The 27,551-nt window shown below is 38.2% G+C and overlaps 2 protein-coding genes across 2 annotated transcripts in view; one reads left to right on the top strand and one right to left on the bottom strand.

The window, feature by feature from the left end:
• nme9 (NME/NM23 family member 9) overlaps positions 1-15,285 on the top strand; it is an 18,594-nt gene extending 3,309 nt beyond the window's left edge. The window contains exons 6-17 of the mRNA XM_060876883.1: positions 633-708; positions 795-877; positions 1,285-1,377; positions 1,813-1,967; positions 4,133-4,314; positions 4,852-4,996; positions 6,347-6,454; positions 8,181-8,332; positions 9,013-9,157; positions 12,366-12,631; positions 12,999-13,097; positions 14,571-15,285. Coding sequence (XP_060732866.1) covers positions 633-708; positions 795-877; positions 1,285-1,377; positions 1,813-1,967; positions 4,133-4,314; positions 4,852-4,996; positions 6,347-6,454; positions 8,181-8,332; positions 9,013-9,157; positions 12,366-12,631; positions 12,999-13,097; positions 14,571-14,602 — 1,536 coding nt within the window. The 3' untranslated portion in view covers positions 14,603-15,285. The remainder of the gene's footprint in view (positions 1-632; positions 709-794; positions 878-1,284; positions 1,378-1,812; positions 1,968-4,132; positions 4,315-4,851; positions 4,997-6,346; positions 6,455-8,180; positions 8,333-9,012; positions 9,158-12,365; positions 12,632-12,998; positions 13,098-14,570) is intronic.
• A 119-nt stretch (positions 15,286-15,404) lies between these two features.
• On the bottom strand, positions 15,405-27,507 carry smarcal1 (SWI/SNF related, matrix associated, actin dependent regulator of chromatin, subfamily a-like 1). Its single transcript, XM_060876882.1, has 17 exons — positions 26,821-27,507; positions 25,386-25,719; positions 25,202-25,252; positions 23,609-23,869; positions 23,354-23,404; positions 22,999-23,182; positions 21,979-22,129; positions 21,683-21,844; positions 20,140-20,205; positions 19,836-19,976; positions 19,379-19,597; positions 18,686-18,756; positions 18,485-18,587; positions 17,036-17,218; positions 16,386-16,486; positions 16,202-16,298; positions 15,405-15,764 (listed from the first exon to the last, which is right to left on the bottom strand). Exons 1-17 carry the CDS (start codon positions 27,052-27,054, stop codon positions 15,549-15,551), a joined length of 2,625 nt encoding a protein of 874 aa, XP_060732865.1. The 5' UTR covers positions 27,055-27,507; the 3' UTR covers positions 15,405-15,548.
• Positions 27,508-27,551: the final 44 nt, after the last annotated feature.

Here is a 27,551-nt window from a genome sequence, read left to right as displayed (position 1 = left end):
ACAGCAATGGAAACTTGGATATAATGACATTAAACACTGTTACATGTTTGTCTCTTAAGATTTTTGTTCAGTGTAATGCTAGGTTTACAACGACTCACAGGGACAAAATAAATAAAAACCGTTCATTTATAATGAGAGCTGCCAACCTCTGACCACATGAGCGACAGCAACTGTTGACGACTGGATGTGGTTGTGAACACCCGACTATCTATAGGAGTGAAGACAGTAGAGAGCAAGGGCAAGGACCACACACTGCTTCTCCTTCATATAATATGATACAATGCAGACATGCCCTTCTAAATTTAATACACAAACCCTAAATTTCCCTGCAAAATGTTTCATTTTAACAGCAACTGCAACAGCAATTCCACCTACTGGAGACGTCATGGTACAGCAACTGGAGAAATGGTTGTATGTGTGAAAGTAGCATAACGGTTGTAGTTGAGGTCTTGTTCATATTTACTGACAGTGTAGTATCACCATCTGACTTAATCTTCCAGTTTAGATTAGTTTGGAGTCATCTGGTTTTTTTTTGGGTTTTTTTATCAGTACAGAGAAATCCATCAAAATTTTCAGTAATCACACATGCATTATTTTACATATGGAGTACATTTTTTTATGTATTGTCTCAGGTGGAGGATGATGGATTAACTGATGAAAAAGAAGTGCAAGACGAAGCAGACGCTCCTCAGAATGAAGATGCTCTCGGTACCTGCACATTCTTAAGTAATTCTTATTTAAAGATATGCACCAGTGTTAAGTAATAATCATCGTTTCACTTTTTCTCCATTTAGTGCCTTCTAACAGGTCTTACACAGTGGGAATCATTAAGCCTGATGTGGTTGCACATGGGAAGACAGATGAGATTATTATGAAGGTACATGCTCAATATAATACAGCAATTTCTACCACAGTACTTTTGAATTCTTGATTCTGATGGTGGGAAGGAGAGGAGTTTAAAAGTGAAATGACAAGTGCATTTATTTTCTTAATTATGAATATGGCCTGGTGAGGGAACTAATGTTTATATCAGCTTTAATGTTTAATATCAACTTTCTAATGAAGAACAGGAACAAACATGGTTTATGTTTCCCTCACTGAATGTAACTATAAAGGATAAAAATATATGCACCATCATTTAATAATAAAAAATGTTTAATGTTGTGGTATAAGAAAAATAAGACACTTTATAAAACAGAAAAAAATAAAATTAATCTATGTTCATACACCTGAGTATCCAGTTTCCAATAATGATATTCTGCATGTTTTTCTTTTTTTTCTCAGATTCAGGATGCAGGCTTTGAGATCCTGGCTCACGAGGAACGTACACTGAGCGAGACAGAGGCTCAGAAGTTTTATCAGCACAAAGCAGCAGAGGTAGTGTAATCTAGCATGCATACTGCACAAGGGTCTAGTTATCTAGCTGTCTTATCATCTTATCACCCTCTCATACACCCATTCAGCTTTTCTGGACACAGTTGTAGATGGTCCCACAGAGCTCATCCGGACACGTTTGAATTGCTGTGAACAAGTGATATGCATTTCTTGTACTGAAAAATGGCTACGTTCGTTATCTCCCTGCGATTATTGCTCTTTGTGGATGTATGTTATGTGAAAGTCTAAGAATAGAGCTGCTGACAATGTGCATGTTTTTACTTTTGCTTACACTGCAGAACCACCAAACAGCATGGAACCGAGTCTCGGTTGTCTTTGACGTAGATCACTAATGTGCACACATCGTGGTGTGTGTGTGTGTGCGTGTGTGTGTGCATGTGTGTGTGTGTGTGTGTGTGTGTGTGTGTGTGTTCCCAGCCATACTTTCAGGAGCTGATACGCTTCATGTCCAGTGGCCCCTCCCATGTTCTGGTCATTTCTAATCCTGAGGGTAGTGATGATGTCATCTCAGCCTGGCAGACTATCTTAGGAGCATCAGATATAGGAGAGGCCAAGAGAAAGCATCCAGAAAGGTATACATTACACAAGTCATACCATATAGATTATTAAAAAGTTATGCAGTGTAATCCTTAAATATTTGAGTATTTCCCATCCAGCAGTCATACATACCACAAATTAATCTACAAACATCTATTCAAGTGTGAAATCTTCATTATATTAATAATAACCAAATGTAGCAGAGATGAGGATGTTGAGGTTCTCTTTAGGAGTGACGAGGATAGACAGGATTAGGAACGAGCACATCAGAAGGACAGCTCAGGATGGCAGTTTTCAGGTCAGAGAGGATAGATTGAGATGGTTTGGACATGTACAGAGGAGGGAGATGGTTATATCGGTAGAAGGATGTTGGAGATGGAGCTGCCAGGTAAGAGGTCAAGAGGCAGGCCAAAGAGGAGATATATGGATGTGTTAAATGAGGACATGAAGTTAACTAGTGCGACAGTAGAGGACGCAGAGGATAGAGTTAGGTGGAAACTGATGATTCTCTGCAGCGACCCCTAACGGGAAAAGACGAAAGTAGAAGAAGAAGATTAATAATAACCAAATAACAATGATAAAATAAAATAAAAAGGCACGGGGAGAACATGCAAACTCCACACACACAAGGCGGAGGCGGGAATCGAACCCCCAACCCTGGAGGTGTGAGGCGAACGTGCTAACCACTAAGCCACCGTGTATTGTTTTATTAATTTAAATATATATAGTTTTATATTTTCAGACAATCATGTAGGTGATTATTTGTAAAGAAATTTCTTAGTTATATAAATATAATTATTGAGGAATTATTGGGTTGTGAGGTCCAAATAAAGTTCGCTAGTCACCCAAAAAATGTATTTAAGGTTTCACCTTTACCCTTAGTAACTTTTCATTTAAATACTGCATTTTATAAAACCAATTTTTCAAGTAATAACGTACTTTACAAAATACTGTTTACAAAATCACTTCCAAAAACACTGTGGAAACTCCTCTGTGTGAATAAACAGCGCTGCTTTCTCTTTGTTTCTATGACATCCCTTCACCTCATGTCTACAGGGCCAATGGGGTGACGGTGTTTCTATGTTTTGCTTAAGTTTTTGAATAAGAATTGGCCACAAATGAATACATTATAATAAGCATATATCAATATTAAAATATTGGCAAGTCAAGTCAAGCTTTTATTCTCATTCAAAATGCAACTGGTGCAGTACACAGTAAAATGAAACAACTTTCTTCTAGAACAAGTTATTTCATTTAAGCCGACAATTTGATGTGTTGTGTCCTACATAATACATGGTCTCCAATTAATTTACTTAAGTTGACAAAGGCTAATTGTATATGGACGCATATGCATCATTCCACAATATGAAATATAGTCATTCATCCCCATGCCACAATAGTGGCAAATTCAATTCATTTCTCTCTGTCTCACTCCGTTTATGATAAGAACACTTGAGTTAAGTAGAAAGTGGCCACAAATAAACTGTGAGAAATTGTGAGCTCAAAATATTAATTCAAGTATTTAAATTCACCTTATATAAAATCAGCGCCAGGTCACTGAAGTGGCTCTGTACAATTTGATGTATAATGAAGAAAGAACAGGAGAGCAAAGCCAGAGGAGGTGTTGTGCATCTTCTTAATGCATGCAGACTACATACATTTTAAAATCTAATATGAGGTGAGGACCATATTACTGCCTTTTAATACATTCACATGCCATATACATATTATAAAAGGTCTTTAGGTATATTATAAGTCAAAATATGAGATCAGGAAGAGCAGATGTGTGCTTTTAGTGAGACGCTCCCATATTTTTTTCACAGATATGAGCGTTAACAGATATAACAGTACGCATCCTGTGCTTATCGTCAGCTTCCCCTTCTCTCTGAGCTCGCTGAGAACCAGCAGTCACACCATCTGTTCTTCTTCTTTCTCCCTCGCTTTTTCTCGCTCTCTTTCTTTTTCTCATGCTTTGTCTTTTTCTATGAATCCTAGTTCAATGTGTTTTTTTTAGCCAAACTGTACCCCAATTTTCTTGCTCAAACTTTCTCACTAGCCCCCTGCATTTCTGCCATTTCCCATGACTTTCTCTCTTGACTCACTTTCCTTTCTCCATCTCTCTGTGTATCTCTTCCTTCTGCCTCAATCTCACATATTGTTCCCCTCACCGATTATGTTTTCTTTCTCTTTTTCTCCCAAGTCTGCGAGCTCAATATGGAACCGAGGGTCTCTTCAATGCTCTTCACGGTAGTCGTGATAGTGAGGAGGCCGGTAGGGAGCTGGCCTTCTTTTTCCCTAACTTCGGACCTCCAGAACCGGAACCGACGCCTGTGGAGAGGACGCTGGCACTCATTCGGCCTGACGCAGCCAGAGAAAACAGAGGCATGTGCCAGAAACACGTCTGCATGCATGGAAATACAACCTGCAGGCACAAAAATGCAGAGAGCATGAAAGGGAGCTATATATGGAAATATGTATACCATATGAATAGTACAAAGGGGTGGGTGGGCATGGCAAAATATCGTACAATATATAATTTTGCTTAAATATGTAAAAAATGAATCTAAGATATTTGAAAAATATACAAAAACCGAACGGAAAATAAAATATTTGATACAGAAAAACGTTAACATTCAGTAAACTAGAGTCTAGCTCATGACTGTAAGAATTAAGAGTATTAGCTATACCCATGATACTCAGAGGATATTGTGTTGTAATTTATCAACATATTATCTTATCACCCAGCTGTAATGTAAACACACTTTGATTTCTAACTTGCACAGTCATACACAGTCTAACCTGCTCTATCTCAGCAATCAACAGTCACAAGCCCACAAGAACTTACTTTGGTGTCAAAGTATAATCTATTTTTAATTCGTATTAAAGTTGAGTAATAAAAATATGGACTTGTTTTGGCAGATGAGATCATAGCAAGGATCCATGAGGCAGGATTTACAGTGGCCATGCAGAAGGAGGTGACATTAACAGAGGAACGTGTACGCCAATTCTATGGTCAGCACCAAGATGAAGAAAACTTCCAAGCGCTTCTGAATAACATGACCAGGTAATCACTTTACAGTAATGTAACTTAATTCTTTGGAGAATTTTCAAAAGACATATGCTGCATCCCAATTTGCCTACTTATAATATACACTACAAATATGCCCTCTTCTTTGTGAAGAAAAACTACATACACTTGAGTGTGTAGCAATACAGTGTAGCATTAATGTTTATTCTTAATTCATTATTGCTTATATGGCATACTATATCATGCAATTAACCATTTAACCATTTCCTTGATATATTTTTTCTCATATTTTTTATACACCTATCTAAAATGCATATTATCTTCTTATATACCATCACAAAATAACTCCTCCCTTGCTCAAGGAGTTGTTGTAGCTGAAAAAGTGTCCACTACAAAAATCTAATGGAAATAGCAGACCAATGAAGCCAATGAAGTACCTTCAGGAATTCATTCATTCATAAATCATTGTAACATACTACATTTCAGGAGACTCAAATTCCAATCTCAGATACTATTTAGGAAGATAGTAGACAAAATGGGATGTAGGAATACTTCCAATATCATGACGTACTGTAAAGACTTTTATTCAACCATGGCTTTCATGGCATCCTTTAAACATAGATCAGCTTTAACAGTGTATTTAGCTGAAGCAGATGAATAATACTAGACTGACTGTATTCATAGTAATTGTTTTTTAATTACGAACAACAGATCGTACTTTTAATCTGTTGTTAGTTACATTTGATATAATATTAAAATTTAAATACGTTTCGTAATAGTTCCTCATGCGACTTTCACTTATTTTATAACAGCTAAAAATCTATAATTTTTCTAGTCTTTAAGTGAATAAGAACAAACACTTCAAAGAGATTGCAAGACCCACTGCCTGGAATAGAATACAAGCCTTTATTTTACCACATACACTTTACAACGCAGTGAAATTCTTTCTTCACATTCTTTCTTCACATATCATGGTCAGCCATGATAAAGCACCCCAAAAGCAGGAAGGATTAAGGGCCTTGCTTAAGGTCCCAACAGTAGCAGCTTGCCAGTGCTGGGGCTTGAACCCAGATCAACAACCCAGAGCCTTAACTACTTGAGCCACCACAGCCTAAATTTATCCCTTATCTTTAAGACTTAATATTTATCTCTTCCAAAAATGATGGTTTTCTCAAAGAAAACTACATTTTCTAATCTAGTTTTCTAACATATCAGAACAAGCACATTAATATAAACCAGACAAGTGATTCTGCTAGAGAATTAATCAACACATTTCATCCAATCAAAAATGAGAACTGAACAGTGCTCTGATATAAATATAACACTTTTCTGTGACATATTTATACCTGTGTACTATAAAGTGATTTGTTATGGTGTTGTGTGTAGTGGTCCTGTGCTGGCTCTGGTCCTGGCTAAACAGGGGGCTGTGGAGCACTGGAGAAATCTGCTGGGACCCAAAGACCCCACACAGGCAAAGCAGCAACAACCAGACTGGTACACAGTAGCTGAGTATATTACATTTATTTCAGTGACTGAAACTGGACTTTCTTCTTCTTCTTCTAATTATAATTTTTCCTCAATTATTTGTTAAAACCTTGTTTCTAGCCTCTTTGTGAGGTTAACAGCCATATGCCATATGTGGACTCAATAGACCCAGTGTTATGATTGGCTGTAGTTAGCTGTGAAGATTTTAAACATTTATAAATATAGGACGTCTCAGTAATCCTGTTAAAAATCTGTGAAAATACATGAAAGCAAGTGTTCTTACTTGAAGTACTCCACACAGATTTACAAGAAAGAAAGAAAAAAAGGAATGTAAAAGCTAGGTTTTGCAATACTCTATGTAAAGTCCAGAGCTGGCTATCACATGGAGAAATATAGTGTAATAGTGTAAAATAGTGAGAAATAGTGTAGCTGTGAGAAACATTATCAAAATATCTGAGAAACACAATGGGTTCATGTTCTTTTTTCTATGTCTGTGGAAATTATTTTCTTAAGAAATCCAATTGAACATTTAGAGCCAGTACAAACAACTCCTATCTTTAATTAAAACATTTCTGATAGCCAGGGCATCAGTGAGTGGCTTCTCTTCATGCTGCTCAGTAAGGAAAAAGTTTGAATGCTTTTAATCTCTCTATTAGAGCTTCTGTAGAGAATTTAGAGGCTGTTATAAAGGCTAAAAATATTCAGTGATTTGTACAACCGGTCGAGAAAAAAAAGATCTGATTATTGACATTTCTAAGGAGCAGGAATAAGTGGATACATGGCAGAGATTTTGGACTCTTACTGTTGTGCTTTAACATCTTGAATTGATCAATTATAGAAAGTTGTTATACTATAGCTATCGTTAATTGTTGTTAAAAGTTAAAAGTTGTTGTTTAGTTCATCTATTACAACATCTGGGGCCTACAACCTCGCCTACGTATGTCTTATGACACCAATTGTAATATTTTGCAAGGCTTAATACTTTACTGTGGTTATAGTATTGTAAGGAGTGATACTTTAATTATTTTTACTAAGATTTTTCACAACAACTGACTGAAAAATATTTAGAAAAGAACATTTTACCGCTGATGTTACCATCAAGAAATTTTACCCTGCTTGATTGGTAAACGGCAGCATTTCAGGAATGCAAGAGGTTGCAAAGGCATTGGGTGGGAATACAAGTTATTACATACTGCATCTAATACATTTAAAAACTTGACCTTTCATTTTTGATTAGGTTGAGAAGTAAGAAGTATAATACTGTTTACAATATTACTATAGGGTCATTTTAAAAAATTATTAGGGCATCTCAGAGGATGTGGTATCCTAGTGGTAAAGGTGTTCGGCCACTGATAGGAAGGTCGCAAGCTCGAATCCCCCGAGCAAGGCCCTTAACCCTCAATTAATCAATGATATTAATAAATGAGTCCAAAACGTAAGTGGCTCTGGATAAAGGCGTCTGCGAAATGTCGTAAATGTAAATATCAGGATATTGCAGCCTAAACATGAGTCATACATATACAAAGAGAGGAAATAAGTATTTAGACTTCCAATAAATATATCCATTAAAATGTACATACATGTCTTTTACAAGTATGAATATGCAAAATAAAAGATTTATTCATAAATATTACAAAAGCTATATATGTATTTTTTAATACATTATACTAATGTATACAGTATACAGTGCATCCCTTTGTTGTCTTTGCTAATAATCGTGTGTGTGGTTCTCAAGCTTGCGAGCTCAGTTCACAGGGGAAAGCGAGTGTGTGAACCAGCTGCATGGAAGCGGGAGTGCGGAAGCGGCCGAGCAGGAGATCTGCTTCTTTTTCCCTAAAGAGTGCACGCTGGCTGTTATCAAACCTGACACTTCAGAGGAGCTCAGAGGTACTGTACTAATCCGAGTTGTTTATGGCAACTGCACATTCTGTTCACTGTCATTATCAGCAGTCCCTACTTTTTGTTTTATTTTTAATCAATTATAATTCTCTTATAAACCACATAGTTATGCAAGTGGCAAAAAAATATTTGGTTAGACAATTAATTCAAATATGTAATTTTTCCCCATTATAACAAATTGTATAGTTCCATTCACACGTAAAATGCTGCTGAAACTGTTTTATGAGGAAATCGAGAAGATAATAAAGAGATAATAAAAATCAAATAGGGACATAATATGAGCAGCTATTATTTTAATATATACATATAAATCATTAGATATATCAGGAACAATGAGACTAAATTCAAACTGAAAGATTATATAAAATAGACCTGTACACACACAAATATTATTTTTAATAACAATAATAATAATAATAATAATAATAATAATAATAATAATGTGTACACCTGTAGCTAATGTGAAGTAAAAACTAGAAGCTCCTGAAGCTGTTACTGGTCAATAACATTACTGGTTATTACTGGGGAACAGAAGTGTCTAGAAATGTAATCAATACCCACAACTTACATATTCCACTGTAAAAGAACAATCAGGACTGCAGCTTACCTCATTTCACACTTCTAATCATCCTACAGATAAATCTTAAATCTTGGTTTCTATTCCACAGAGGAGATCACCAGGGAGATCCGAGCTGCAGGGTTCACCATCTCTCAGCAGAAGGAGATGGTTTTTTCCAGGGATATGGCTGAGGAATTCTACAAACAGCACAGGGACAAGCCATTCTTCAACCAGTTATTAGACTACATGTGTCGGTGAGCTCATATACTTTTCTCACAAATTTGACTTTTCTTTGTTTATAGCAAGATAAATGTGTGTGCTGTACTTTAACTTGTGTATATATTAAATCTCTATATGTTTCAAATGATGTTCATGTAAATGACAAACCTTGAAGCTCATACTAATTTTCAGGAAATCTCTGAGAATAATCAACACCTTCTGACCAATCAGATTCAACAGTTGTACAGTTGCACTGCATATGTATAACAGTTTTGTCATTTTTGAATTTTTGCATTTTTAAATCAACCCAAATTGCATAAAATACAACGCCATGGGCTTGTGTATATATGTCTATATGTTTTACATTACATAGTTCTTTTTTATTAAGCAGTATAAGTCATTCAAATTTCATCTTATTTATACTTCTTGCATTATTTTTAGACACTCGTTGTCTAAAAATAATCACAATTCACAATTGTAAACATTGTTTTTGGAAAGTGCTATATAAATATAAGTTTACTTACTTATTAAACTCCAAGGAACTGGTTGGCCTTTATTCCACTCTTTCACTCACACTCATTTTCTACCGCTTATCCGAACTACCTCGGGTCACAGGGAGCCTGTGCCTATCTCAGGCATCATCGGGCATCAAGGCAGGATACACCCTGGACGGAGTGCCAACCCATCGCAGGGCACACACACACTCATTCACTCACACAATCACACACTACGGACAATTTTCCAGAGATGCCAATCAACCTACCATGCATGTCTTTGGACCAGGGGAGGAAACCGGAGTACCCGGAGGAAACCCCCGAGGCACAGGGAGAACATGCAAACTCCACACACACAAGGTGGAGGCGGGAATCGAACCCCCAACCCTGGAGGTGTGAGGCGAACGTGCTAACCACTAAGCCAGCATGCCCCGGCTTTATTCCAATAGATTATAAATAAGTTTAAGTTAGCATGTGTGTAGAAGCAAAGCAGATAAAATGTTTTGAAGCAGTGTGTTTATATGTCATATTCCAACAATACAATTCAGGGTTAACATGAATTTTTTCCAACCAGTGTTTCAGGTCTTTATGTTCGAGTCGTCGACCTGTTTTAACTTCGTTTTAAAAAAAAAACAGACGTTTAAATTTTAGACCCTAAAGTTAGCTTCTGTGGTGCTCTGCAATACTAATGCACATGTCTGTTAGCTTTGACACCCAGAGGTGCTGGATGTGCTGATTCTGGAGCTCATTTAAATTCCTCTGAAGTTAGTTTGAAAAAGATTACGCCATAGGGAGAACATTATACTCAGGATTTCATAGGACAGGCTCATGTACAGTTATCATGCTTCCTATGCACTATATCTATATATATCTATATCTATATATATTTTATGGGCTTGTGTGACATTCGTATCAATTCATATCATACTATGCTATTAAATAGGCATGGATAATTCATGTGTGAATAAATCAATATCTATTTATAATTTATAGCCTAGATTCTTAGGCTTAATTATATTAATTAAAAGTGTCAATAATACAAAATGTCATTTACAGTAATTTGAGGAACTGTAATAGCTATTAAAATGACTATGGACATGATAAGGGTTGCCAGATTCAGACAAAATCATCATATTCAGGAAAACAATTTTCTTACACATGGGTGACATTAACTTGGTCAGTTTATAAAGAATTGTTAAACCAAGTGTATGCAAATCTGTTTACAGAAATATCAGTTCAACACTGAAAGGTAATGCTGCGAAATACTGAATTATAATGATGTTGGTTACTGTGATCATGGAGCGGAATGAAATGTGAGATGTAGGATTTTGGTCAGTTTTATGTTATGACAGCTATAACATTCACTAGCATGTCATAATGATTCTCACTTGAGAATTTAATAAGGCAAAAAAAATGCAGCCTTGCAGTTTCTCAGTAACATTTATAGCTGTTATAGCTTTCTGACTGTTAACAAGCACTGACACTTCTTCCGTGTCCAAGACTGGGCCCTTCTTCCGAAAACATTATTCATTCATTCATCTTCTACCGCTTATCCGAACTACCTCGGGTCACGGGGAGCCTGTGCCTATCTCAGGCGTCATCGGGCATCAAGGCAGGATACACCCTGGACGGAGTGCCAACCCATCGCAGGGCACACACACACTCTCATTCACTCACGCAATCACACACTAGGGACAATTTTCCAGAGATGCCGATCAACCTAGCATGCATGTCTTTGGACCGGGGGAGGAAACCAGAGTACCCGGAGGAAACCCCCAAGGCACGGGGAGAACATGCAAACTCCACACACACAAGGTGGAGGCGGGAATCGAACCCCGACCCTGGAGGTGTGAGGCGAACGTGCTAACCACTAAGCCACCGTGCCCCCCTCCGAAAACATTAAATAAACGTAATTAGAAACATTTTTTATATTCGATTTATTTAGTGTGCCTGTCACAGAAGCCCATGTGTATGTTGTTACAATACATAACCTATATAACATATCAGAATGTAAAACCTTGCAGCTGACACTTTTCTCTATGTCTCACTTTTTCTGGTGTAGATAATTAATAAACACCTTCTGACCAATGAGATTAAAGTATTCAACACTGTGGTACAGTTGTAACCTACTACATATTTCCATATGTTTAGAACAGAATTGGCATCATGAATCTGTTTGTCATAGATTAAATTTGTCTTTGTTTTACAAGAACAAGACTAAAAAAATCAGAGTTGTCTGTTTTTGTGTATTTTTTTTAATTGACACAAATAGCATAAAATACACTGCTATCATAACACTAACATTAATGTTCATTCATTCATCTTCTACCGCTTATCCGAACTACCTTGGGTCACGGGGAGCCTGTGCCTATCTCAGGCGTCATTGGGCATCAAGGCAGGATACACCCTGGACGGAGTGCCAACCCATCGCAGGGCACACACATACACTCATTCACTCACGCAATCACACACTAGGGACAATTTTCCAGAGATGCCAATCAACCTACCATGCATGTCTTTGGACCGGGGGAGGAAACCGGAGTACCCGGAGGAAACCCCCGAGGCACGGGGAGAACATGCAAACTCCACACACAAGGTGGAGGCGGGAATCAAACCCCGACCCTGTAGGTGTGAGGCGAACGTGCTAACCACTAAGCCACCGTGCCCCCCCAACATTAATGTTGTACATCTTATTATATATCCAATTAGAGAGCTGATTTTCTTACCTCTATCTTTCTGTTTTCATCAGTGGTCCATGTACAATGCTGATTCTGTCTAAAGTGAATGCAGTAGAGGAGTGGAGGAGGAGGATGGGGCCTGCTGATCCCAGTAAGGCAAAAGAGACAGCACCAAGTTCACTAAGAGCTCGCTTTGCTAAGGACATCCTGGAGAATACTGTGCATGGTTCATCTAACTCACAACATGCAGAGGAGAAAATACAGCTTGTCTTTGGGGAGATCAGCTCAGAGAGTCAAGTTATCAGTACAGGAGATCATGATGTGCCAAATCCATTAGGTAATCTACTCAGACTTTAACAGTTTTAGAGGAAAGCAGTACTCAATTTCTCAATTTATACACATTTTAAGAAATGATTAACTACTAAATAACTGCACAGGGGTGAATGCAAATACCAGGTTTTCAGGGTTTAAAAATCACCAACTATTTTTATTCACATTGTCGGGTCATATTAACACTGTAATCTCTATATTTATAATCTTTATAATCTAAATCTAATCTTTCATATTCATTTAAGAACCTGGGCCAAGTAGAACATTTTATGTGGAAAATAATACAGGTTTGCTCAGGCATTAGTAACAATTCAATAGGTTATACTGACCCGAATATGGGTTATTTGTGAATGTAAACTTTGCCTTTTGCCTAGAAACTGAAAGCTCTGAGCTTTCAGAGCTGAAGAACCTCCAGACATCAGGATCACCCTCATTTAGTGAAGAACCGAACCAAACTGATTCAAGAAGTGAAGGTCAGCCAAAAATTCTGCACATTAGGCCATCCTTAAAAATATTCTTGTTTGCTGTAACCCGACCGACCCTGTCAATTTAGGACCGACTCAATTTTTTTATTTTTTTTTGCTTTAAGTCCGACTGACTTGTAAATTTGCGTTAAGATGTCAGTGACATCACGATATGCTAATTTGTTTAAAGTCATACCTATGTAATCACCATCACCAAAATTTAACTTTTTTTTTACATTGAAACTTGGGAAAAAAAAATATAGACCTACCTACCGACCCTTTTTTTTTACTGTTACTGCAAACCAAAATATTTTTAAGGATGGCCTTATAACAAAACTCTTTTACTTGTAAATACATTAAATACCATTTATAACGTGTATGCTAGTAAAAGGCCCTTGAGGATCTACTTTTAGATTTATTGAGAAAAGTACTTTCTGTTTGCTACGTAGAACCCCAAAATCAGTGTTTCTTAATCCAGTTCTTAGATCAGTTTTGGCTCTTTCCCAGGTTCTAATACAATAGATACTTACGCCAGTTGTTCTGGGAGCAGGCATCAAGCAAAGATCTACTGACCAAAAGCCGATAAGCCTAAGAAGTAGATTAGGAAGGACTTCTGTAAATAATTTAACTAAAAACCCATTGAAATTGTGCAGAAGCAGTAACAAATATCCCTTTGAACACAGAAGCCACTGTGAGAGTCACCCAGCATCTCTAAAGATCAGGATATTGCCCTTTGAACACTTTGATCATTTATCCTTAACACAGATCTGCTCATCCCAAAAACAGATGCAGTCTGATCATTACATGGTAAAACGTGAGCATGAGAACTGCGAAAAGAAAAACAAGAAAGACTAGGTGTTCACGTTGGCTCCACTTCAGTTTGAGCAGATACACTGTTTCACAATTTTTGCTTTTAATCCAGAATTAGTTTTAAGAGATGACACAGTGGCTGGATGAAATGTGATGTAGATTTGCTGCATTAGTAATAAATATAACACAATGTTGTTTTAAGATGCAGTTATAGGAAAATAAGTACACATTTATAGCTATATTTAATGGTGCGTAATGTCAATATAAGTTAGTTCCTGTCCTATAAACAGCTGCAAATGTAATTCCATTAGAAGCTTGTTTTTTCTTCTCTCATATTTAATGATATAGTGTTGGCATGAAGCCAGAAAACTCCTCCATCCATCAAACTCTTCTTTTGTATATTGTATGTGTGTGTGTGTGTGTGTGTGTGTGTATATATATATCTTTTGACCATACAAATCCCAGTGCTACTGCTACAGCTAGATCTGTCAGTCTGCTCTAATAAAAAATAAATAACGTTCTTCAGGCCAATCAGAATTCAAGCATTCAGCATCACTAGCTGTTACTTATCCAAATACATGAATAAATAATAATCTCAACATCACATAAGACTTTCAATGTTAGTATGATATGACTCAATGATTTTAATGTACATTTTACACTTTGTTTTAGGACACTCTCCCACTTCAGATCTTCAGGGCTAACAGAGTGGAGGAATCCTGAACAGTCTACAAGCACTGTGATTTATCATATATGACATGTCCAAACATTTACCATCACACCTATATGTGGCTCTTCCCCAAACTTCCCACAAAGTCAATTGAATCTTTTTTGGTTTGTAGCATTACAATTTCCTTTCACAGAAACGAAGAGGCACAAACCTGTTCCAACATAACACGCCATCTGTGCACAAACTGGGCTCCGTAAAGACACGGGTTGCCAAAAAATGTGCGTGGCCTGCACAGAGTCGTGATCTCAATTCCACTGAACTTCTCTGGGTTGTGGAAAGTTGATTGTGTACCAGACCTCTGCACCTAACCTCACTAATGCACTAAACCCACAGCCATGCTCCAAAATCTAATGTAAACCCTTATTAAAACAACAAAGTGGGGTTAAACCTGGAATGGATAAAGGTGTGATTGGTCAGGTGTCCACAAACCTTTGGTCATATAGTGCATCATCCTAGCAAACATAGATGAGAGGTTTTTAAAAAGTTGGAACCTTATTAGCAGCTCAGATAAACGTGATCAAATGATATTTATGGAAACATAGGCACATTTATGCTTTAGAAATATGTATTTTGGCTGTTATAGTATTATGTCATAGGTAGAAAACAATCCATAGCTGTGTGACTTTCACATCTTTCAATCACTGTGGCCTATGTGACGGTCAGATTCAGATCATTTGGATGAAATAAACATTTGTGAATAATGGAGCTCCTTTCTAGATGATTATATAGTCAGTAAAAGGATTATTGAACCCAAATGTGTATAAATATATAGCGTTAGCAGAAAAAAAACTTTATTAACATTTTATACAATGATATGTACAATAATTATGCTTTGAAATATGTATTTCTCACTTTTTCAAACCAAACTGTCAAAAGAAACCAAATGATTCAAATTTTCCTGATAATCAAAAAGTGCATGTTTACTGTTTTGGAAATGGGTGGGCTTTAGGGTAATAGTCTTCTATACGTCTTTTCTTGCTGGGGCTCTCTGAGAAATGTTTCTCCTGGTGGCTGACTGACTCGGTCTTTTCAGTGTCCTCCCAGTCATTCACAGCCTCTAAAAGCATCGATTCATCCATATCCTCCTCCGAGAATGATCTCTGAAACATCTCAGTGATTCTTTGCTGTTTGGGGTCCTGAGAATCAAAGCAAAAGTTTTGTTCCGTTATTTCTCAACAAGTGCATTTAATGGAGCTGACTGTTGAATACAGACACACCCTCAATTAACCATATATGGTATGAGGTCTCAGTCTAAAGGGCCAAAATGACTGACATTTTACTAGTGCCATGGAAAACACGCAGCTATGCGGTTTAATATGTGTGTTTGTCATTATTAATCATTTGAATTAAACAAAAATACACACAAGGCTGCTAGAAACCATAGCAATATTTGTTACTGGTTGTGTTGTAACTATGACTGAAACACAGATAAGCTACTGTAAACACTACATTAAATTGGCCTTCAACTTTTACAGCTGTATAGAAGTAACACACCGGTTTTAAAAGTATGCTACCAGATTTACAGTTGCACTTCCATTTTTACAAAATTAGCAAAAAACAAAATTAGTCCCACCTTGCTGTGGAAGCTGGAACACTCTGCCTTGTCTGAAATATTGGACTCAGACAAACCAACCTGTTCTAGAACATTCATCTTCTCCTGGATCATTGGCCTACAGACATGGAAAAAGTCAGTGGTACTGAGAAAAAGCCAATATAGAGACTGATATTGTACTTCAGATCCAACTACTTTTAATTACCAGAGGTAGTCGTCAGCTGTGCCTTTGGCTACCAGGTAGTGAATGTCCACACTCCTGGTCTGACCAATACGATGAACTCTGTCCTCTGCTTGAATTAATATCTGTAAAAGTAAAAATACCCAGGTACAGGACACAGCTACATAATCTCATTCATATATATATATATATATATATATATATATATATATATATATATATATATATATATATATATATACACGTATATATATATATATACACACACACATATAATTTATTTATTTGTTTATTTGATTTGCTTGTCCTTTGCAAATCAAAATGAACTATAATTAATAAATCTGGAAGGAACACTACTTCACAGACATACTAACAGTAATAACTGCATTGTCAACAGTCCAACTGCATCGAGCTCTCGCTGTTGAGTTGGATGTTTCATTCACTGCATCACCTGCCATTATGACATGTTTAACCCTGACAATTTCATGACAAGTTCCATCTCTGTTCCTGTAAACAGTGTTAATCTTATATCACAGGAGGAACTCTTACTGTGTTTAAGCAGAAGGAATTCCCTACTAATAAGACCTTTTGGAAGCGTAATACAAAGAGTCACTAAGCCACCAGACTGAGCAAAAACTGGTCATTGACAGACATCCACAGTGAAGTACACTAACCCCTGGGTTCCAGAAGAGCTCTGCGAACACAACGAGGTCAGCACTGTGCAGCGTGAGTCCCATATTGGCAGCTGTGATGGAGAGCACAGCCACACAGCTCTGCTCAGAGAACTGGAACTTCTCACACAGCTGCTGACGCTCGGCTGAGGGCGTAGACCCGTCGATACGGATATGATTGATGCCCTGTGGTGGGAAAGGAAAGGAAAAAAAAACTGTAAGCACAAAATGACAGTTAGTTTGATCCGTTAACTTGATTAGATCCTGGAATTACAAGAGCGCCAATATTAAGTAGGTCAATTTTACTATCACTTTGTTTGTCTGTGCTAACTACTTGAAGACTGAAAACTAGATTTGTAAAGTTCGTCCTGACAAACTTTGATGTTGGCTTGTCAGAGCAAGTGTTCCCAAAGGCCGGTATGCTGGGGTGCCAATACTTTTGGAGGCGAGTACGTGACGTCACCCAAATGCCCGTGACGCAATTCAACTCATTGTGCTGAGTGTTTTGATATATCACACGTCCATTTTGTGGTAATCTTTTTATTTTGGGGCCAGGGCTGCACGTGACATCATGTGATGTCATCCGAATACCCGTGCGCAAGTTCCCCTTATTGTTCTGAGTGTTTGATATGTCACATGTCAATGTTGTTGAAAGTTTTTTGATTTTGCATATTTTGGGGGCGGGGCTGCGTGAAACCAAAAGGCCAGTCGATATGCCAACTTTGTCCAGAGTATCACCCTAAAGAAGCTGGTCGAGTTTGGTGTAGATAACTCAAAAGCTTGCCGAGTTATAAACCTCTACATTTATAATGGGTGTCTATGGCAAAAAAGGCCATTTTCAGACCCGGTACCGTGAATACCGGAACTTGGATCGCTTAGAAAAGTAACACCAACATACTCCGACATATCCAATTTTGGTGCATGTGGCTCAAAAGCCCTAGGAGGAGTTACTCTTAATATATTTTTGTCTAAGAAGAAGAAGAAAAACAGAATGTTTGCTTCTACAAGTCAAAATAATTACAGGTTTTCCTTTCCTGCATACCAAAATACAGAAATAACAATAACACCGTAAACAAACAAGAAACAGGCTGGATTGCTCCGACAAAGAAGTTAAGTGGTAGTGCAGACTGACGCTTTGTCCTTAATATCGTAGGAGAAACTGTAAGTGAGTGCATAGCGCCTGGTTTGCACACAGAGAAATAGTGTGTGAGAAACATCAAACTACACCTTAAAAATTCGATATAACACTCAGCCCTATTCAATATAACAGCACTCTTGCTTGTGCAATATTGCTTAACAAAACAATCGCTTTTACAAACCATTAAAGTCAAAGTTGCTTTTTTTCACCAAAATTTCTTCAACCCAATAAGCCTCTGGGTGTTTATTTTCTGGGAATGTACTTTCTTTGGGTTTGCTGAACAAGTGCCTGAAGATCAAAAACTCCATTCTTACTTTATCAGTAAGCTCTTTCGTTATACTGTCCAGGACCCGCTTGTGATGGGCAAAGACCAGAAACTTCTCTCGTCCACACTCCAGCATGTCTGAAATGTACTCTCTGAAAGAAAACATACATTTGTGGCATAGTAAGTCTGACCGATTTTAAAATAAATAAATAAATAAACAGACAAACAAACTCATCAGGATAAAACTCACAGGATAGCTCTAATCTTGGCCTCTGCTGTGTGGTTAAAGAAAACCAGTAGAGCCTCCTTTTCTTGCTTCTTCTGCAGAAACACAATGTAGAAAAATAATGTACACTTACTGGCCAACAATTTGTGTATCCGGAGAAATCCTGGGAAAACCTTCATATGGAGAAATTCTAACCTGGAGTTCTTTGAAGCAATGCTTCCATTATATGAAGTGATATACATGTTATATACATTATATATGTGATATAGGTCTATCTCTCTATTTTCTTATTTTAAGATTCATTTAAAGATTGCAAGAATGTAAAAATTTGAGCTTTTTATATATAAAACCATTTCAATGGAATGGATGGATATGTGGATGGGTGGGTTGGTTGGTGCTTGAGTGGATGGATGGATGGATGGATGGATGGATGGATGGATGGATGGACGGACGGACGGATGGATATGTGGATGGATGGATGGTTTGGTTGGTGCTTGAGTGGATGGATGGATGGATGGATGGATAGATGGATAGATGGATGAGAAATCCAATTATAGTCAGTCATTTGGTGTAAATGGTTTTTCATACATTTTGACATTTGACTTGGTTGAAAATAGACCACCACTGAACAGATATTATTTTCATGGTGAGCTGTTTCCAGTACATCACCGGAATGGACATGGAAGTATATGTGGTGCTTGTATGGGTGGCACTCACATTGTGGCATCCTTTGGCAAGTTCTTTGGCTGCAGCTGAGAGTGCAGCTTTGGTACGTGAGTTTATGCCGTCTGTAGTCACAGTGACGATCTTGCGCTGTTTGGAAGGAAGCTGTGACAGCACTTCGGATTTTAATCGCCTCAACATAAGACACTCCTCTAATAACAACTTCAGTTCAGCCAAATTAGAGGAGCCAGAATAGTCCCAACCCCAGGGGAGCTAAAGAAAAGGAAGAAGGAGGTAGTGCGTGTGTGTGTGTGTGTGTAAGAGAGAGAAGGAGAGAGACAGAAAGAGGGACATGAATAGAGACATTCATGAATAAAGAATAGAAAGACACAGATTGAGTATTTCATTAATTAGACCAATTTGTTAAACTTTCCCTATTATAATATTTAACACAGAGCAGTGAGGTGACCTCATTTAAACTGATTAAAGCCCGCTGAGGCAGTTACAGTACCTGCTTAGCATCACAATATCTCACTCCAAAATCATGGGAACGAGGGAAGAGTGTCGGCCGCACAGCCAGAATCTGTGTGTAGAGCTCAGCCGGACGTGACATAGCAGGAGTCCCCGACAGCAGAATCACTCTTTTAGCAGCCTGCCGTATTCACACAGCAGGAGACAAAACAGAGTTTGACTCAATGATGAAGAGAAGCACAATCCAGTAATATAAACAACAAGTATGTACTGTAAGTTAGTAAAGCACTGCATAAAATGAGTCAATGCATGTTGCATGGTGATACTGGAGGAAATCATCACACCTTTAGGAGAGGAAGAGCAGCCCTACAGCGAGCAGTTTTTATGTTCTTCAGGAAGTGGGACTCATCCTGGGCAGGCAGAGAAAGAAAGCGGGTCAGATAGTATCAGGTGATTTTTAATAAGAGAACTCGGATTGTAATTAACAGTGAAATGGGGGCAAGTTTTTTTTTTAAAAGGCTTTTCTTGCAATTTTACCTTCTTGCACTTTTTAGCCTGATGGCATTCTTAATCTGTGATGTAGTGAAACATCATTACAACATATTCACTGATAGAGACTTTAAAGCACTGTAAGTCTGCAAGTCACTCTGGATAAGAAAGTCTGCCAAATGCCAAGAGAATACAGCCGAGAGTCAAATCCCAGGAATATTGATAATCAGAGTGATTGACAAATTAAGTAGTAGTTAGCTGTTAGTGCCATTGAATGGAGTAGTTGGTACAAACACAGCCACTGTTTGGGGAGTAATGTCTACAGTAACAACCTATCCAGCTAAACACACAAACTACTTAGAAAAAAACAAATGTCTCATTGTTGATAGGGTGAAAAGATCTGTAAGCGGTCGTTACTGTATTGGAAGGAGTCTCAGAGTCAGAGAAAAGGCTGTAACTTTATCTTTCAGCCATATTAAAAACTAAAGAGATAAAATGAGAGGCTGGTGACAGAATGATTAATTGTTTATAGTTCATACAGTAGGACTTAGTGATTGTTTCTAACTTGTCTTTAACAAAAGTTCCACAACGAGAAACATAAATATTCATGGACAAATCTTAAATAAAATGTAATAAATGTAGTAATGCAATAAATTGAAAAAAAAATGAATCATTGGCAAACTGTTGGGATGTAAGAGGACTAAAACACTTTGGCACCTGCTGTTATTAAAAAAATAATCAATTTCAGGGTGGTAACAGTCAGACTGTATCACACCACCCTACAGTGAAATATATTTGCCTTCCATATCCTGAATAATAGGGTTTTCACACTGTGTGAATATAGAGATCTGGGAAAAACCGCAAGTTTGAAAAATGCAAAGATTGAAATTTAAGGAAATATTTGTTGACAGCTGGTAGTGTTTGAGGCTGGAGGTCAATGTGCAGAATTTTCGGTACTATTGTACAGAAATTTTAATGTATATATTGATATACAGCCTTTTTTGTATGGATGGATGGATGGATGGATGGATGGATGGATGGGTTGGTTGGTGTTTGAGTGGGTGAATGGATGGATGGATGGATGGATGGGTGGATGGATGGGTGGGTGGGTTGGTTGGTGCTTAAGTGGATGGATGGGTGGATGGATTGATGGATGGATGGGTTGGTTGGCTGGTGCTTGAGTGGATGGGTGGATGGATGGATGGATGGATGGATGGGTGGGTGGGTTGGTTGGCTGGTGCTTGAGTGGATGGATAGATGGATGGGTGGGTGGATGGATGGATAAATTCTTATTAAACCAAACTGTAACAGAAGCATTGTGCCCAAAGCGTAACCACATTCTATAATTTTTTTGGTTTTTTTATATATAAATTATTACAAGAAGACAGGTCAGCGTACCATAATAAGCACACCAAATGGACTGGCTAAATTCTGCTTTCCCATTTTGCTAAGCAGGTCGTAGCTGATGATGTTGATGAGACCAGAGTGAAGACAGTCTTTACCCGTCACCACCACATTAATGCTGTCTGCTGCCACTGAGGGCAGCCAGCGGCGTATCGCCTACCATGTGGCACAGAGAGAAAAATACATGTACTTATTGTATGACATCAAGACTATACAGGAAACAACATTAATTTCCATAAAATAAACCATATGTCAGGTTTAAGATGATTTTGGCTGCTGTAATAACTCACCTCAGCCCAGGTGAAGCGAACAGAGGATGGAGTAACTATCAGCAATGGCCACTCTTTCCTGTAGTAGGCTGCAATACAGATGGCCTGTACCGTTTTCCCCAAGCCCATATCATCAGCCAAGAGCAGACGACCTTCTCTGGACACTGCAAAGCTGTATTTATTAAAAAAAATATATACACTGTACAGTTTACATCATTTGTAGGAAATTGAAATATAGTGCATTGTGCAATAATGCAGACTTTGAAATATTACTGTAGCAGAGCCAACATATAAAAAAAGAAACCGGCCATAGTGCAGTGGCTCGAGGTAGTAAAAATGAACAGAGCATGTTCTGTAGCAAATCCAATTTTTGGGACGCACTCACCATCCACTTTAATACAAATTAATAGTCCAGTCAACCAATTGTATAGCAGAAACACAGTGCGTAAAATCATGCAGATGCAGGTCAAAAGCTACAGTAAATCTGATAAAAAAAGGGGGAAAAATTCTCCACCATTATGATACATGATCTTTGTGTCATAATGGTGGTTGTCAGAAGGTTTGCTTAGATTTACTCTACTTTTGACCACAAAAGTCAATTTTTCATGCATAACAATCTATAGTTACAAAAGAATGGTACAAAAAAAACATCTTGTGAGCAGAAGTTCTGTGGAAATGTTTGATGAGAGAGATCAGAGGAGAATGGCCAGACATAACTGCTTCACTAAGCCCAGTTGTCTCAAGGTTCAAGCGGTTCTGGGATGTTTTCCCCCATACTTCAAAAGAGTCTCTAAAGAGTCTGCTCACCATCTGCAGACTCATAGTTCTAAAGAGTGATTATTTGAGTTACTGTAGACTTCCTATAACAAAATTCCAAATCTCACAACAGGGCAAAACTTAACCACTAAGCCATTCAGGCGTCCCTAAATTTGTATACTGAATTGAAATCTGCGAGAGTTTGCAAAAAAAAAAAAAAACAAAGCTCTAATCTGCATTGGTGCTACAGTCTAGATGGCAGGAAGTAAAGTATGAGGTACCTACTTGACACCGTGAAGCTGGAAGGGCATGAGGCTGCGTGTGAGAGTGGTATCAATGCCTGAGAGATCAGCTTCAGGGATTTCTGCAGCTCTGGAATGGCTCGTCTCAAACTGAGAGGAAAAGGCCTGGAGCACAGCACGTGGTAGCGGTTCGACCTCCACATCTGAGATGTTGTTCAGAGATTCCACTGATAACAAACAGGAGCGTCAACAGATATACAGGTTAAGATCTGTAAATGCTGAGATGCTTAAATGATTATCTACATAATTACTATATAAGGTTAATATATAGATTTTTAATATTTGGTATATTTGATTTGTGTCCCTTTTAAAGTTGTTCAAATAAATCAGATACCCACTCAATTTGCCATAGTCCTCGAGTAGGAAACTCCATTTCCTTGTTTTCATGTCTTCAATTTAGAAAAAAACAAAACAAAGAAAAGGTATTCTATTGGCTGCGACTAACATTAATTATCTCTATTTATAATTTTTTAATCAATATCTATATACATCTGTATACACTTTATAATATATATACAGTGTATATATATATATATACACACAAACACACAACACCACCCAATTTTCAGCAACCCAATAAAAGTATAGCTCACCATAGTTTTTTGAAGGCACCTGTTTAAAGATAGCTATCACATCTGCATGGTATGTCATGTCCACTTCCAGACGGAAGCAAGAGATGAGTGTGCATCTGCCCTTGACTGTGGCCCCAGGTTTCTGCCAGCCCTGGCACAGTTTCATCATGGCCGCCAATGCTGCAGAGTCTCTTGGGCGAATGCTGGAGGCAGATAAATCCAAACCTTCCATCCCCTCCAGAGCCTTCAAAGACACTGAGGGCAAGCCTGCTACCTCCTCCACTGAGAAAAGAGAAAAGCCAGATAAGATTTAACATGACATCCTATATTTACTACAACTCACCATCATCATTTCTGGATATTTTGATAGAAAAATAACTCTCATCATTCAGCAGTACTACAGAACTCCTACAGACAACTGACTAACACTAGAGGTGTGATGACATACTGGCATGATGGTATACCATGATACGGAAACCTGAAATATACAGGTGACTAATTAAAAAAACAACAGAGTATCTTCAGGTCAGGTGTTGGGACACAACAATTCAGTTCAACAACCAGAAAATAGATTTCAGTAGAGATCTCTGGAACCGTACTAGAAAGAAGACAACCCTCATTTATTCTGACAGTGGTGGTTGGGGGAGGGTTAGTGTTACCTAATGCAGCTCTAAAATCTCCCATAGGTGTTCAACTGAGCTATGATTTAGTGAATATGAAGGCCATAGAATATGATTTACATAATTTTCATCCTCATCAAAGCACCAAATCCCTGCGTATGGGACCGGAGCTATACTGAGCCGTACTCAGCCATCAGGACAGAATGTTTCATCATGATAAAGGTGATCAGTAAGATGAACTTTGTATTCATCTGTAGTGATGGTTCCCTTTCTAAAGGAAAAACAGGACACAAGCCATTTCAGCATAATGCTGGTATATGATTTAACTTGTTACCCACCTGTATACATACTATATGGGCAAAGGTTTGTGGACACCTGACCATCATTAATACGTTTTTAAACATCCCATTCCAGATTTAAACCTGGCACGCTGTTAGCATTCCGATTCATCGAGAAGGTATTCGGTGGGGTTGAGGACAGGGCTTTGTGCAGGACACTCCACGGCAACCTTGGCAAGCCATGTCTTGTGGGCATGTTCTAGGCTAGTGTTCAAGGTGTTGGGCTACCAATTGGGAGGTTGTGATTTCAAGCCCAGGTCCAGCCAGCTGCCACTTAAGCAATGCCCTTAACGCTCAGTTGTATAAAAATGAGATAACGCAAGTCTGCCAAATGCTGTAAATAGAGCTCACTTTGTGCACTGCGAATCATTGTTAGAAGTTTGGAGAAGACCCACTTTTGGGTGTGATGGTCATGGGTCCATATAGTGTATAATGCCAAGGAGTAATAGATCACTCAAAATAAAGCACAGTGGTGTACACTTATACAGCGTACACCATGTTTAATTTCTGAAAATATGCATTACAAAAATTCTTGCTTGGTGAAACAGCACTCAGAATTGCAGCCATCGTAAATTTTGATGTGTACAAATCATATGCCTTGTATACGAATATTATCGAGTATAGTGTCTTCTTAGTAGAGTGCTATAAAGACCTACTCAGTTGTTTGTAATCCTGGAGGCTGAAGTTCCACAACTTTGTGACAGGATCTGCAAAAGAAGTGGGAGGAGAGAGCAAGAGAACAGGAAATCACAACCTGTCAATATAATACATATGTACATATACAAAAATAGCGTTCAAATCTTTAGAGATTTTCTGAAAGCAAGGACAATCAGAGCTCACCATAGTTTCTGGAGGGAATTGATTTAAACACAGTGATGAGCTCGATGTTGTACCCAACCTCTACTCTAAAGCGCTCTTCTGAATGAGGAACACACTTCCCTCTCACACACACTGCAGGCCTTTTCATAGAAGCAGTAGAGCCAGAGTCCTGAGGTTTGGGCACCTTTTTGTCTAAAGGCTGAGTGGGTATCTTCACAACCGGGCCATAGAAATTAGCTGACATGGAATTTGGCTTTGGTTCAGATTTAGGCTTGGAGGTTGCAAAACTAGTTGACGGAGCTGATGTGTGATATTCTGTCCCATTTGGGATTGGAAGAGGATCTATAAGCTGGGTCTGAAACAAAGGAGCAAACGGTTTACACTTCAGCATGTAAATCATTCTTAGTGACCTATTTTACACCCTGTTACCCTTGTGACTCAATAAAGGAGCACACACAAATATAGCACATTTATGAGCAGATTGCACATTATATGCTCTCCATCTTACAACATAGCTGCTGGTTATACAAATAGAGGAAACAAGTTAAGTATGTGGACACATGACCATTAAAACCATATATGTCCAGTCTCAAACTACAGGCATTAACATGGACTTTAACATTCCCATGATTTTTGTAAGAGCCTCGACTCTACTAGATTCTGTGTGTGGGGGTGTGCTCATTCAGTCAGAAGAGCATTAGTCAGGCCTGTTATGCAGTCAGCATTCTGTTCATCTATAAGGTATTCAGTGGGGTTAGGGACAGGGCTTTGTGCGGGACACTCAAGGTCTTTCTTCCACTCTAACCATGGCAAACTATGTCTTCATGAAACTCACTTTGTGCAAAAGGGCAATGTCAAAGAGGAACATGGTTGGACCTCTTAGATCCAGCAAATGCTGTAACATACAAAGATATTCTATACAATTGTATGCTATTAAATTAGTAGCAACAGGTTGGGGAAATCCTACATATCACTTATGAGTGTGACGATCATGTGTCTTTACTTTTAACCATACAGTGTTTGTTACATGACTGTAAAACCTGACTGAGTTGAACTTGTGTATGCCAATCGCTTCTTTAAACTCTCTTCATGGATGTATTTACACGTAACCAAAGCAAGTTATTCCACATGTAATATTTTTTTCATGTCTATTTCCCAAACACATCCTACCACAAATATGTATATAATTAGTTTATGGTGAAATGATCAAAGATTATTCCTTTCGATAATAACCGCAATCCTTATTGACCATGTAACATGTTTGGAAATGCAAAAAATCTGACAATTTCATGAATATGCAAATTATTTCATGAATATGACAATCAGGTGACGTCTAGTGACTTTTATAAGCATGCATTTGCTATTGCTTTCCCCTGAAAAGGACACTGGGAACCTGTTCTCTTAGGAACATTGTTTCACTCAATAAAAATCCACATGCAGCTTGTTAGTTTCCTACCTGTCTCACACTGTGTGCTATGCTGCTGGCTGCAGGTTTTGGACTAAAGCTCGGTTTGTATTTTGCATTTCCTCCTCCTGCTGCTGCAGGATGTGACTGGGTTTGACATGGCTTGTATTGTGCAGTCACAGCTTGTTGCTTTCCTTGAGCAAGTCTCTCAGCTCTTCTCGCCAACGCTTTCTGTCTGTTCTCCTCGATTTTCCTCTGCTGTTCCTGCGTCAGACTGCTCGACATGTCTGCAGTAATGAAGGCAACTAAAAATATTCCGTCTCGGGAAAGTCAGCAGATTTCTCCATGCATCAAGCCTGCATTCATATAACGCGCTAATAACGTTAATGACACGTCGAAATGAATCATTTGTCCACGTTACTGTCTAAATAAAACGAAAGTACGACTGAAAATAGACGTGACGGATCAATGTTTGTATTGTATTTGTCAATATTGTGAATGTGGAGCAGCTTCCTCCAGCTAGCTTAGCTTAGCATAGCCAGATTGTTTACTTTTAATTAAAAGCTTGAAAACAACGCTATTAATTCATTAGAACTAACACATTAGATTCCCAACCCGATTCTTGTCGATATCTCACTGCATGGATTCCCTACATTAACTAATAAATTACGTTTTAAAGCGCTCGACTAGTTTGTTTGCTAATCGGACAATGTGAAGTTTTTTTTAACTTCAACTTTAAGCGCGTCGCAAGCGGAAATGACGAAACAGCGTTTCTGGTGCTG

The sequence above is a fragment of the Tachysurus vachellii genome, chromosome 8 (assembly GCF_030014155.1).
Source record: "Tachysurus vachellii isolate PV-2020 chromosome 8, HZAU_Pvac_v1, whole genome shotgun sequence".
Taxonomy (NCBI): Eukaryota; Metazoa; Chordata; class Actinopteri; order Siluriformes; family Bagridae; genus Tachysurus; species Tachysurus vachellii.
Note: the sequence above shows the minus strand (reverse complement) of the source record. Positions and strands in the feature narration are given on the sequence as shown.